A 13,149-nucleotide genomic window follows, 5' to 3' on the forward strand; every position below is an offset into this window, starting at 1 on the left:
TTGACTAACATGTTCTGAAACTCTTTTACTAATTAGAACAGTTATAACTACAATGTCTTCCCTGATATACTGACATTTTCATCATGAAATCTTTGTTTCCAGTAATTTCCCATGTTTCACAGTTTATTTTTTCAGAAAATATTTTTTATATTTATTGTTTGCATGGCGTATCACTGACCCATCCTTTCACTCTGTAATCTATTTGAACCTTTGTATTTCAAACATTTGTTTTGTAGACAGCATATGGCTGGGTCTTGCTTTTTTCCTATCTTGCATGAAGTCTCTACTTTTGAGTATTTGTTTTATTGATATTTAATGATTAACAAAGAAGTTGAATTAATGATGATCACGTTTCAACTCCTCTCGGCCGCAGCTCCTGAACTTGGACGTAGGTTAGCTCCTCTCGGTTGTCGACCCTGAACTCGGACGCAGGGTAGCTCCTCCTGGCCGCCGCCCCTGACCTCAGACATGGGATAGCTCCTCTCGGCCGCACTTTAGTGCACTAGTCGCAGCCGCCCGCGCTTTACCCTGCATCCTAAGTCAGGGGCAGCAGCCGAGAGGAGCTACACCGCATCGGAGGTCAGGGGCGGCAGCTGGGAGGAGCTACCCCAAGCCCCCACGCCACAGGCCAGGGGCGGTGGATAGGAGGAACTACCCCATGCTCCCACGCCCGAGGCCAAGGGCAGCGGCCAAAAGGAGCTACCCCACACCTGAAACTAGGGGCGGCGGCCAGGACGACCAATCTCACATCCAAGGAGCAGTGGCTGTGCGGGTGTGGGAGGGCCTAGAGGAGCTATCCCACGTTGAAGGTCAGGAAGGGCGGTGGTGAGGAGATACCCCTCGGCCAAGGTAAGGAGCAACGGCTGCGCTTTGCTGGAGCAGCCATGAAAAGATACCCCACGCCCAAGGTAAGAGAAACCCAAGTAAGACAGTAGGTGTTGCAAGAGAGCATCAGAGGGCAGACACACTGAAATCATACTCACAGAAAACTAGTCAATCTAATCACACTAGGACCACAGCCTTGTCTAACTCAATGAAACTAAGCCATGACCCTGGGGGAACCCAAGACGGGTGGGTCATGGTGGAGAGATCTGACAGAATGTGGTCCACTGGAGAAGGGAATGGCAAGCCACTTCAGTACTCTTGCCTTGGGAACCCCATGAACAGTATGAAAAGGCAAAATGATACGATACTGAAAGAGGAACTCCCCAGGTCAGTAGGTGCCGAATATGCTACTGGAGATCAGTGGAGAAATAACTCCAGAAAGAATGAAGGGATGGAGCCAAAGCAAAAACAATACCCAGCTGTGGATGTGACTGGTGATAGAAGCAAGGTCCGATGCTGTAAAGAGCAGTATTGCATAGGAACCTGGAATGTCAGGTCCATGAATCAAGGCAAATTGGAAGTGGTCAAACAAGAGATGGCAAGAGTGAATGTCAACATTCTAGGAATCAGCGAGCTAAAATGCACTGGAATGGGTGAATTTAACTCAGATGACCATTATATCTACTACTGTGGGCAGGAATCCCTCAGAAGAAATGGAGTAGCCATCATGGTCAACAAGAGAGTCCGAAATGCAGTACTTGGATGCAATCTCAAAAACGACAGAATGATCTCTGTTCATTCCCAAGGCAAACCATTCATATCACAGTAATCCTAGTCTATGCCCCAACCAGTAATGCTAAAGAAGCTGAAGCTGAATGGCTCTATGAAGACCTACAAGACCTTTTAAAACTAACACCCAAAAAAGATGTCCTTTTCATTATAGGGGACTGGAATGCAAAAGTAGGAAGTCAAGAAACTCCTGGAGTAACAGGCAAATTTGGCCTTGGAATACAGAATGAAGCAGGGCAAAGGCTAATAGAGTTTTGCCAATAAAATGCACTGGTCATAGCAAACACCTCTTCCAACAACACAAGAGAAAACTCTCTACATGGACATCATCAGATGGTCAACACCGAAATCAGATTGATGATATTCTTTGCAGCCAAAGATGGAGAAGCTCTATACAGTCAGCAAAAACAAGACTGGGAGCTGACTGTGGCTCAGATCATGAACTCCTTATTGCCAAATTCAGACTTATTGAAGAAAGTAGGGAAAACTACTAGACCATTCAGGTATGACCTAAATCAAGTCCCTTATGATTATACAGTGGAAGTGAGAAATAGATTTAAGGGCCTAGATCTGATAGACAGAGTGCCTGATGAACTATGGAATGAGGTTCGTGACATTGTACAGGAGACAGGGATCAAGACCATCACCAAGAAAAAGAAATGCAAACAAGCAAAATGGCTGTCTGAGGAGGCCTTACAAACAGCTCTGAAAAGAAGGAAAGAGAAAAGCAAAAGAGAAAAGGAAAGATATAAGCATCTGAATGCAGAGTTCCAAAGAATAGCAAGAAGAGATAAGAAAGGCCTCCTCAGCGATCAATGAAAAGAAATAGAGGAAAACAAAAGAATGGGAAAGACTAGAGATCTCTTCAAGAAGATTAGAGATACCAAGGGAACATTTCATGCAAAGATGGGCTTTATAAAGGACAGAAATGGTATGGACCTGACAGAAGCAGAAGAGATTAAGAAGAGGTGGCAAGAATACACAGAAGAACTGTACAAAAAAGAGCTTCACAACCCAGATAATCACGATGGTGTGATCACTGACCTAGAGCCAGACATCCTGGAATGTGAAGTCAAGTGGGCCTTAGAAAGCATCACTACGAACAAAGCTAGTGGAGGTGATGGAATTCCAGTTGAGCTATTTCAAATCCTGAAAGATGATGCTGTGAAAGTGCTGCTCTCAATATGCCAGCAACTGGAAAAGGTCAGTTTTCATTTCAATCCCAAAGAAAGGCAATGCCAAAGAATGGTCAAACTACCGCACATTGCACTCATCTCACATGCTAGTAGGTAATGCTCAAAATTCTCCAAGCCAGGCTTCAGCAATATGTGAACCGTGAACTTCCTGATGTTCAAGCTGGTTTTAGAAAAGGCAGAGGAACCGGAGATCAAATTGCCAACATCCGCTGGATCATCAAAAAAGCAAGAGAGTTCCAGAAAAACATCTATTTCTGCTTTATTGACTATGCCAAAGCCTTTGACTGTGTAGATCACAATAAACTATGGGAAATTCTGAAAGAGATGGAAATACCAGACCACCTGACCTGCCTCTTGAGAAATCTGTATGCAGGTCAGGAAGCAACAGTTAGAACTGGACATGGAACAACAGACTGGTTCCAAATAGGAAAAGGAGTATGTCAAGGCTGTATATTGTCACCCTGCTTATTTAACTTCTATGCAGAGTACATCATGAGAAACGCTGGACTGGAAGAAGCACAAGCTGGAATTAAGATTGCCAGGAGAATATCAATCACCTCAGATATGCAGATGACTCCACCCTTATGGCAGAAAGTAAAGAGTAACTAAAAAGCCTCTTGATCAAAGTGAAAGAGGAGAGTGAAAGGTTGGCTTAAAGCTCAACATTCAGAAAATGAAGATCATAGCATCCGGTCCCATCACTTTATGAGAAATAGATGGGGAAACAGTGGAAACAGTGTCAGACTTTATTTTTTGGGCTCCAAAATCACTGCAGATGGTGACTGCAGCCATGAAATTAAAAGACACTTACTCCTTGGAAGGAAAGTTATAATCAACCTAGATAGCATATTCAAAAGCAGAGACATTACTTTGCCAACAAAGGTCCATCTAGTCAAGGTATGGTTTTTCCTGTGGTCATGTATGGATGTGAGAGTTGGACTGTGAAGAAGGCTGAGCACCGAAGAATTGATGCTTTTGAACTGTGGTGTTGGAGAACACTCTTGAGAGTCCCTTGGACTGCAAGGAGATCCAACAGTCCATTCTGAAGGAGATCAGCCCTGGGATTTCTTTGGAAGGAATGATGCTGAAGCTGAAGCTCCAGTACTTTGGCCACCTCATGCGAAGAGTTGACTCATTGGAAAAGACTCTGATGCTGGGAGGGATTGGGGGCAGGAGTAGAAGGGGATGACAGAGGATGAGATGGCTGGATGGCATCACTGACTCGATGGACGTGAGTCTGAGTGAAGTCCGGGATTTGGTGATGGACAGGGAGGCCTGGCGTGCTGCAATTCATGGGGTCGCAAAGAGTCGGACATGACTGAGCGACTGAACTAACTGATGTTTCAACTTGTCTCCTATTTGTTTCATATGTTATTTTTCCTTCCTTTGTCCTTTTTTCTCTGAATTCACCTACTCTAAAGAGATATTCTCCTGCCTGCATTGAAGAAAAATCTGCCACATTTTGAGAGGACAAAATGATGAGGACTGGATACGTTTTCTAAACTCAAATCAAAACCCAGTCAACAGTAATTATGAAAACAGGAGCACTTTAGTCCCACAACTTTAAGGAACTAATATCAGTCAATAACCAGTGATCTTGGAAGCAGAATCTAAATCTCAAATAAGACTGCTGCCGAGGTGAACACCTCAATGTTAGCCTTGTGAGACTCTATGAAGAAGATCAGACAAACACATGCTTAGACTCCTGACCCACACAAACTCTGAGATGATAAATTTGTGTTGTACTGAGCTACCAAATTTGTGGTAATTTGTTCTGTATCAATAAAAACCTAATATATACAGAAATATAATCTATCCAAATGAAGCACGACATTAAACAGGCTAAAAATAAAAATGAACAGAGTTTCTAATTTATAGGAAACTAAGAAAGAAGGTAGAGGCAAAAAAATTCTGAAAATCAAAGACTGAAAAAAATTATATTCTGATCTAAGGATCTCAGAAAACTCTAAGCAGGATGAACACACACACACACACTCACTCATATACACACTTAAACACAACAAAATAAACTATAATAAAATTACTGAAAACCAATAATAAAAGAAGCAACCTTAAAAAGCAGCCAGTGAAAAAGGACATATTACCAGTAGATGAACAATCATTTTTTAAATGGAAGATGTTTTTATAAGACTTTTCATAAGAAACTATGAGACAGAAGACAAAGGATGAACTTCTTTAAAGGGCTGACAAGTGTATCCTAAAGCTAGGGAGGTGATGAAAGCCGACTGGAGGCAGCATTAGGTGCAGCAGTATATGCCCATCTCGGAGGTGGTCATGGTACAAGATGTGAATTATGCTTAGTGTTCAAAGCTCTGTTCTCCTCAACCTAAATGAATCTGGGCTGTGGTTTTGGCTTCTTTTCGGTCATCTTTGTACCTTTTCTGATTCTGAACTTGGCCCCACCCCTTCTAGGAGTTGGGCTGAGCCCCTAGAAGTGTCTCTTAGAGGTACTCAAACAGCTTTCAACACATTTACTTAGATCAAAAAAAAAAAAAAAAAATTGGTTTCTCTAAATGGGCAACTGGAAACACTATAAAAAACAGGAAAATTTTCAATTTATTTCTTATTCACCTTATTTCCATATCATCATTTTAACATGGTGTGAAGCTGAGGTCAAGTTAACTGTACTTTTCTAAGGCATTTTAGACATGTATTTCATCACAATTTAAACAGATCTTAGAGTTTTGCTTCAAAACTTCTCTCATTCATGCATTACTCAGCTATTCCATATTCTGTTCATTTCTTCACTGGATTATTGTTACAGGCTGAATTTTGTGCCCCACATTGATATGTTGAAGCCATAATCTCCAGTACCTGAAAATCTAACTATATATGGAAACTGGGTCTTTGAAGAGGTAGCTAAAACAAGGCCAATGGGGTTGGCCCTGATTCAATCTGACTAGAGTAGAAAAAATTTGAACACACACAGAGACACTGGGCAGTGGTGGGTAGAAGTGTGTGCACAGAAGAAAGGCTGTGTGAGGACACAGCAAGAAAGTGGCTATCTGCAACCAAAGAAAGAGGCTTCAGAAGAAACCAAACCTGCTGACACATTGATCTTTTACCTCTAGCCTCCAGAACTATGAGAAGAATCAACTTCTGTTATTTAAGCCCCCTAGTCTGTGGTATTTTGTTTCCATAGCCCTTGTGTACTAATATAACTACTAAAAATCATAAAGGAACTGGAACATGGCCTTCAGACTTCTTACCAGCTAGGAGAGTGATCTAAAGATCCACAGAACTCAGAGTTACTTGAGATCTCTCAGTCCCTTAAGGGATTTGAGTGAATTTGGCTTAAACCTTCAGTTTCATAGAATGAAATCCATTTCTTTTCATTTATTTCATTTAATTTCCTTTCATTTAATGAGTTGTTCTGCTGAATAATAAGTTATTCTGCTATTCTATCCTTTTACAGTGAAGTCTAAGCATATTGCTGCATTGTTTGGAACTCATTTGCCATCTCCTGATTGCTTATATGCAGAGCCTATGTTCTTTTCAGCATGCCCCCTCCACAATTTTCTCCCTCCACCATTCAACATACATATCACAACTAAAGTCGCCTACAGCACACAGCCCTGATGAGCGTGGCAGACTCACTGTCTTATACCTAGGCATTTGGCCCAAAGGTATGAATTGCTATGCCTTTGCCAACTTCTTCACCACTCTCTGTGGGTCAGTCCTCTCGTCTCTTGATCCACCCTTCATAGACAACTTTCAGTTTCTTCAGTCTCTCTCACAGTGTTTGGCACAAAGTAGATACTCAGTAACTATGTGATAAATAAATATATGAACCAGTGAACAAAAAATATCCATTTCAAAACCTTCCAAGGAATGTCAACACTTAGAAGATAAAAGTCCACAATAATCCTGATGCCAGGGGCCCCCAGAATCTGTGCCCAACCTATTTATCCCAACTTCTCGGTGGTCCCCGCTCCCCAATTTCAGACATCCTCAACTCTTGTCAGAAACATTAAGGCAGGCCCAGAATCCTGGAGGCAATAGGTAAGGATGATGAGAGTGGGCTAGGCCTCTAACTTTACCTGTGTGAATGCTGGTGCTCTTGAGTAATTTTTCTTTTTTGCTCTCTTTCCACCTGGAAGGAAGCAGAGTATCCATGAGCCTCACGGATATACTCCAAAATAGGCAACAATTCAAGGCAGTGGCCAGAAAAGAACATTATCCAGTTAAATTCTATGTTAAACAGAGGGTTTGTAATTTCCTCCTTTTTAAAGGATAACTCAAATGAGGAAAAAATGGGCATGATGAGATCTAAGGACCATGGTCTCTTCTAGCTAAAAATTCTTCTACCAGATGTTCCATCTCCCACCCTGAACTTTGGAATCTTGTAGCATTTTCCCTTCAAGAATTCTCGAATGTCATTTTCTCAGACAAATACAAAAACTATGGCCTGGAAAGGGGCAGTGATTTCCCCGGGATCACCCAGCAACTACAGGAAAAAACAGAACTAAAACCCAGGTTTCCTGGAGGGTGAGCTTGCTCTTTACACAGCAACCCCATCGTGTGGAAGGTGGGAAGGGGGAGGCACTTGTTCTGAACAGCCTTCAACTCCAGTCCTCTCCCAACTGATCCACAGGGGATCTGCAGTAACAGGCTTTGATTAAGCTTTAGCTATGTCAGTCACTCAGTGGTGTCTGACTCTTTGTGACACCATGAACTGTAGCCTCCCAGGCTTCTCTGTTCATGGAATTCTCCAAGCAAGAATAATGGAGGGGATTGTCATTCCCTTCAGAGGATCTTCCTGACACAGGGGTCAAATCAGGTCTACTGTATTATAGACAGATTGTTTACTATCTGAGCCACCAGGGAAGCCTGTGAGAGCCCTTATTCTTAGAATATGGTCTCAGGTAGACACAGGAGAAGGGGTGTGAAGGCAGCATGAGAAGAAATCAGAGGTTCCGATGAGAAAACCCTGTCTTCCTGAGGACTTGCCACATGGGATTATGGGACAAATGTAACTGTTTTCCTTCAAATTTCCATAAAATGATTTATTTATATTTTTATTTTGGGGAAAAATCATATAAAATTAAAAACATATGCTTACCAATGAAAATAAAATATGGCAACAATGAAAATTGCAGAAAGAATATCCATGAGAATCCACACAAACAAATAGTACTTTGGTGTCTGCAAAGCAGAGAACACAGTTAAGGACTGACAGCTGGAAGGGAATGTAGATCATGTGGGTCAAGTCCCTTGCTTGGCTGTCAGGGATGGAGCAGGGGCAGAGCAGGGAGAGGAACCTTAATCCTGAGGTTGGGTCGAACACAGAGAATACCTGCTGCTCACCTAACATGTAATCTCCCCTTACATGTGCCAAGGGCTCTACAAGGACTAAAATACTTCACATGTTTCATTTCCCCGGACCCTCAACACAAGTCTGAGGGAGTCACAGAGATGTCACAGAACAAGTCTTCTCTAGACCCAGGACTACAGCCCAAGTTCCTTGGCTTCCAGTGCTCTATGTGTTCATGGCACACCCTCCCAAACCTGGCCGTGCATTCAAATCTACCTGAGCAGCAGCCTTTCATAATACAGCTTCCTGGGCCTCACTACAGACTCAGAAATTAGAACGTTGGCATTTTTTACAAGCTTCGCAGGAACAAGCAAACAGTCTGTGAGCCAGCATTTAAGAATCCTTCTTCTAAATTGTCATGCTTCAAATCAGTTCAATTCAGTCGTTCAGTCATGTCCAACTCATTGCGACCCCATGAATCACACCACGCCAGGCCTCCCTGTCCATCACCAACACCTGGAGTCTACCCAAACCCATGTCCATTGAGTGATGCCATCCAGCCATCTCATCTGTCGTCCCCTCCTCCTCCTGCCCCCAATCCCACCAAGCATCAGGGTCTTTTCCAATGACTCAACTCTTCTCATGAGGTGGCAAAAGTATTGGATTTCAGCCTTAACATCAGTCCTTTCAATGAACATCCAGGACTGATCACCTTTAGGATGAACTGGCTGGATCTTCTTGCAGTCCAAGGGACTCTCAAGAGTCTCCTCCAACACCACAGTTCAAAAGCATCAATTCTTCAGCGCTCAGCTTTCTTCACAGTCCAACTCTCACATCCATATGTGACTACTGGAAAAACCATAGCCTTGACTAGATGGCCCTTTGCTGGCAAAGTAGTGTCTCTGCTTTTGAATATGCTATCTATGTTGGTCATAACTTTCCTTCCAAGGAATAAGTGTCTTTTAATTTCATGGCTGCAATCACCATCTGCGGTGATTTTGGAGCCCAGAAAAATACGGACTCTCACTGTTTCCACTGTTTCCCCATCTATTTCCCATGAAGTGATGGGACCAGATGCCATAATCTTACTTTTCTGAATGTTGAGCTTTAAGCCAACTTTTTCACTCTCCTCCTTCACTTTCATCAAGAGGCTTTTTAGTTCCTCTTCACTTTCTGCCATAAGGGTGGTGTCGTCTGCATATCTGAGGTCATTGATATTTCTCCTGGAAATCTTGATTCCATCTTCTGCTTCTTCTGGCCCAGGGTTTCTCTGATATACTCTGTATATAGGTTAAATAAGCAGGGTGACAATCTACAGCCTTGACATACTCCTTTTCCTATTTGGAACCAGTCTGCTGTCCCAAGTCCAGTTCTAACTGTTGCTTCCTGACCTGCATACAAATTTCTCAAGAGGTAGGTCAGATGGTCTGGGATTCCCATCTCTTCCAGAATTTTCCACAGTTTATTGTAATCCACACAGTCAAAGGCTTTGACATAGTCAATAAAGCAGAAATAGATGTTTTTCTGGAACTCTCTTGCTTTTTCCATGATCCAGGGGATGTTGGCCATTCTGGTTCCTCTGCCTTTTCTAAATACAGCTTGAACATCTGGAAGTTCACAGATCACATATTGCTGAAGCCTGGCTTGGAGAATTTTGAGCATTACTTTACTAGCGAGTGAGATGAGTACAATTGTGTGGTAGTTTGAGCATTCTTTGGCATTGCCTTTCTTTGGGATTGGAATGAAAACTGACCTTTTCCAGTCCTCTGGCCACTGCTGACGTTTCCAAATGTGCTGACATATTGAGTGCAGCACTTTCACAGCATCATCTTTCAGGATTTGAAATAGCTCAACTGGAATTCCATCACCTCCACTAGCTTTGTTCTTAGTGATGCTTTCTAAGGCCCACTTGACTTCACATTCCAGGTTGTCTGGCTCTAGATGAGTGATAACACCATCATGATTATCTGGGTCGTGAAGCTCTTTTTTGTATAGTTCTTCTGTGTATTCTTGCCACCTCTCCTTAATATCTTCTGCTTCTGTCAGGTCCATACCATTTCTGTCCTTTATCGAGCCCATCTTTGCATGAAATGCTCCCTTGGTATCTCTAATTTTCTTGAGGAGATCTCTAGTCTTTCCCATTCTGTTGTTTTCCTCTATTTCTTTGCATTGATCACTGAGGAAGGCTTTCTTATCTCTCCTTGCTATTCTTTGTAACTCTGCATTCAGATGCTTATATCTTTCCTTTTCTCCTTTGCTTTTCTCTTCTTTTCTTTTCACAGCTATTTGTAAGGCCTCCCAGACAGCCATTTTGCTTTTTTGCATTTCTTTTCCATGGGGACGGTCTGGATCCCTGTCTCCTGTACAATGTCACGAACCTCATTCCATAGTTCATCAGGCACTCTATCTATCACATCTAGTCCCTTAAATCTATTTCTCACTCCCACTGTATAACCACAAGGGATTTGATTTAGGTCATACCTGAATGGTCTCGTGGTTTTCCCTACTTTCTTCAATTTAAGTCTGAATTTGGCAATAAGGAGTTCATGATCTGAGTCACAGTCAGCTCCTGGTCTTGTTTTTGTTGACTGTATAGAGCGTCTCCATCTTTGGCTGCAAAGAATATAATCAATCTGATTTCAGTGTTGACCATCTGGTGATGTCCATGTAGAGAGTCTTCTCTTGTGTTGTTGGAAGAGGGTATTTGCTATGACCAATGCGTTTTCTTGGCAATACTCTATTAGCCTTTGCCCTGCTTCATTCCGTATTCCAAGGCCAAATTTGCCTGTTACTCCAGGTGTTTCCTGACTACCTACTTTTGCATTCCAGTCCCCTATAATGAAAAGGACATCTTTTTTGGGTGTTAGTTCTAAAGGTCTTGTAAGTCTTCATAGAACCATTCAACTTCAGCTTCTTCAGCATTACTGGTAGGGGCATACGCTTGAATTACCGTGATATTGAATGGTTTGCCTTGGAAATGAACAGAAATCATTCCATCATTTTTGTCATATTGCTTCAGATAAACATACTGAAATTACAATTCTTAATTAATACGTCCATTTCTCTGGGCTCCTTGCCTGAATCACTGATTTCACAGAGCTCCATTGTCTAGGTTATCTTGCATGAGTTTTCTATCTCTACAGCTTTCTGTTTTTTGTTTTTGGCTGCACTGGATCTTCGTTGCTGCGCTCAGACTTTCTCTAGTTGCAGTGAGTGTGGTACTCGGGCTTCTATGTGGAGCTTCTCTTGTTGTAGAGCACAGGCTCTAGGTGTAGGGGCTTCAGTAGCTGCAGCACATGGGCTCAGTAGTTGTGGCATACACACAGGCTTAGTGGTTCTGTGCAGCCTGTGGAATCTTCCCATTCCACAAATCAAACCTGTGTCCTCTGCATTGGCAGGCAGATTCTTACCCACTGCACCATCAGGGAAGCCCTTAACTCCCTAGTTTGATTATCCCTTTCCACCTTCATCGCCTCTCCTCTAGTATTACCTGATGGTACTGGGACTACCATTTTTATTCTTTCGTATGCCATTTCCACCTTATCCCAAGGTCTTTCCTTGGACTTAACAACAGTGATAATAATAACAGCAACATGAGCAATCATGATAATGATGAGAACAACTAACATTAATGAGAACTTAAAGGAGCTAAGGAAGTGTCTCAAGCACTTTAAGGGTATTTTCAAAGCTTATCCTCACAACAGCTCTACTAGACAGGTACATGAAAGTGAAAGTGAAAGTCACTCAGTCATGTCCGACTCTTTGCAACCCCTTGGAATTCTCCAGGCCAGAATAGTGGAGAGGGTAGCCTTTCCCTTCTCCAGGGGATCTTTCCAACCAAGGGATCGAACCCAGGTCTCCAGCACTGCAGGCGGATTCTTTACCAGCTGAGCCACAAGGGAAGCCCAGACAAATACACTAGAAGCTCTTAAACCACTTCCGCTAAACTGAGGTTCTTCATCCCCTCTGGGAACCTGACTGATACATGTTTTGGCCTGCTCCAGGATGCCCATAAGGTGAACTGTAGAGTCACCAAGAATCAGTTATCCTTACTACCCAAATGGCTTAGAACAGTTGTACCAGTTGTTAACAACTGTGCAGTATAATTCAGTGTTACTAAAATCATTTTCAAGGAAACACATAAATCAGTGTTTTGAAAATCTTGTTGAAGACAGAAAAGGTCATTAAAATAATGAGCTCCAATTGACTTAAGTGTGAGAGAAACACTATGAAATGGGGTGGAGGAGGATTCTAAAAATCTGTATGGCTTCCTCATTCCAGTCATTTCTCCAAATGACTTCAAGTTCTTGTGTTCTAAGGAAACAAAACTTAGAAATCATAGCTGGTTCATTAGGTAGTATACACAAGCAAGAGAATACAGAATTCAATCAACTGAAACATACTCAAAGCAAATACCTGAATCTATGTCAAAAGTTGAATGAATATTTTAAATTAAAATGTGTGAGGTATGTGTGTGGTAGATTATTTATAAAAATGATCACAATATTCCTCCCCAAATGCAGGTCTTATGCAGTGTGACTCTGCTGTTCCTCTCTAATAAGAGGTAAAGTTTGTTTCTGTCCTGCCCCGCCATGAATCTGGACTTGACCATGTGATTATCTTTGGCCAATGGAACATTAGCAAACATCACAATGGGAGATCCTTCAAAAAAACATGCACTGGGGCTTGCCTTTCTCGCTGCTGAGAACCCAATGCAACCAGGTGAACATGCGCAAAAAAGCTGGGATATATGTATACCTATGCCTGACGCATGTTGAGGTTTGACAGAAAACAGCAAAATTCTGTAAAGCAACTATGCTTCAATAAAAAATAAATAAAATTTTTTAAAAAATGCTGGCTTCCTTGATGATGAGTAACCAAATGAAGAAAGACTGCAGTCATCCCAGGTAAGATTCAAGAAATACGGATGAGGCCATCCTTGATCACCCAGTCCAAACAAACTGGCTGAGACCAGAGAAATCACTCAATCGTCATACAGAATATGACAAATATTTGTCAGTTTTAAGTCATTAAGTATTAGATAGGTTTTTTAAACATAGTAAA

At 42.1% G+C, this 13,149-nt stretch overlaps 1 protein-coding gene across 18 annotated transcripts in view; it reads right to left on the reverse strand.

Moving 5' to 3' along the window:
• LOC147342476 (glycerophosphodiester phosphodiesterase 6-like) overlaps positions 1-13,149 on the reverse strand; it is a 173,941-nt gene that overhangs the window by 19,261 nt on the left and 141,531 nt on the right. For 16 of the 18 annotated variants that reach the window (XM_086385725.1, XM_086385739.1, XM_086385735.1 and 13 more), the window contains 2 exons: positions 7,894-7,976; positions 6,872-6,924 (listed from right to left, as the gene is read on the reverse strand). In XM_086385725.1, the coding sequence (XP_086241851.1) occupies positions 6,872-6,924; positions 7,894-7,976 (136 nt within the window). Of the gene's footprint in view, positions 1-5,366; positions 6,599-6,871; positions 6,925-7,893; positions 7,977-13,149 lie in introns of those variants that run through there. The other 2 variants (XM_086385743.1, XM_086385742.1) reach the window with 1 other exon arrangement.

The sequence above is a fragment of the Bos grunniens genome, chromosome 29 (genome assembly GCF_055505025.1).
Source record: "Bos grunniens cultivar Pamir isolate PY7600 chromosome 29, Bosgru_T2T1.0, whole genome shotgun sequence".
Lineage (NCBI taxonomy): Eukaryota > Metazoa > Chordata > Mammalia > Artiodactyla > Bovidae > Bos > Bos grunniens.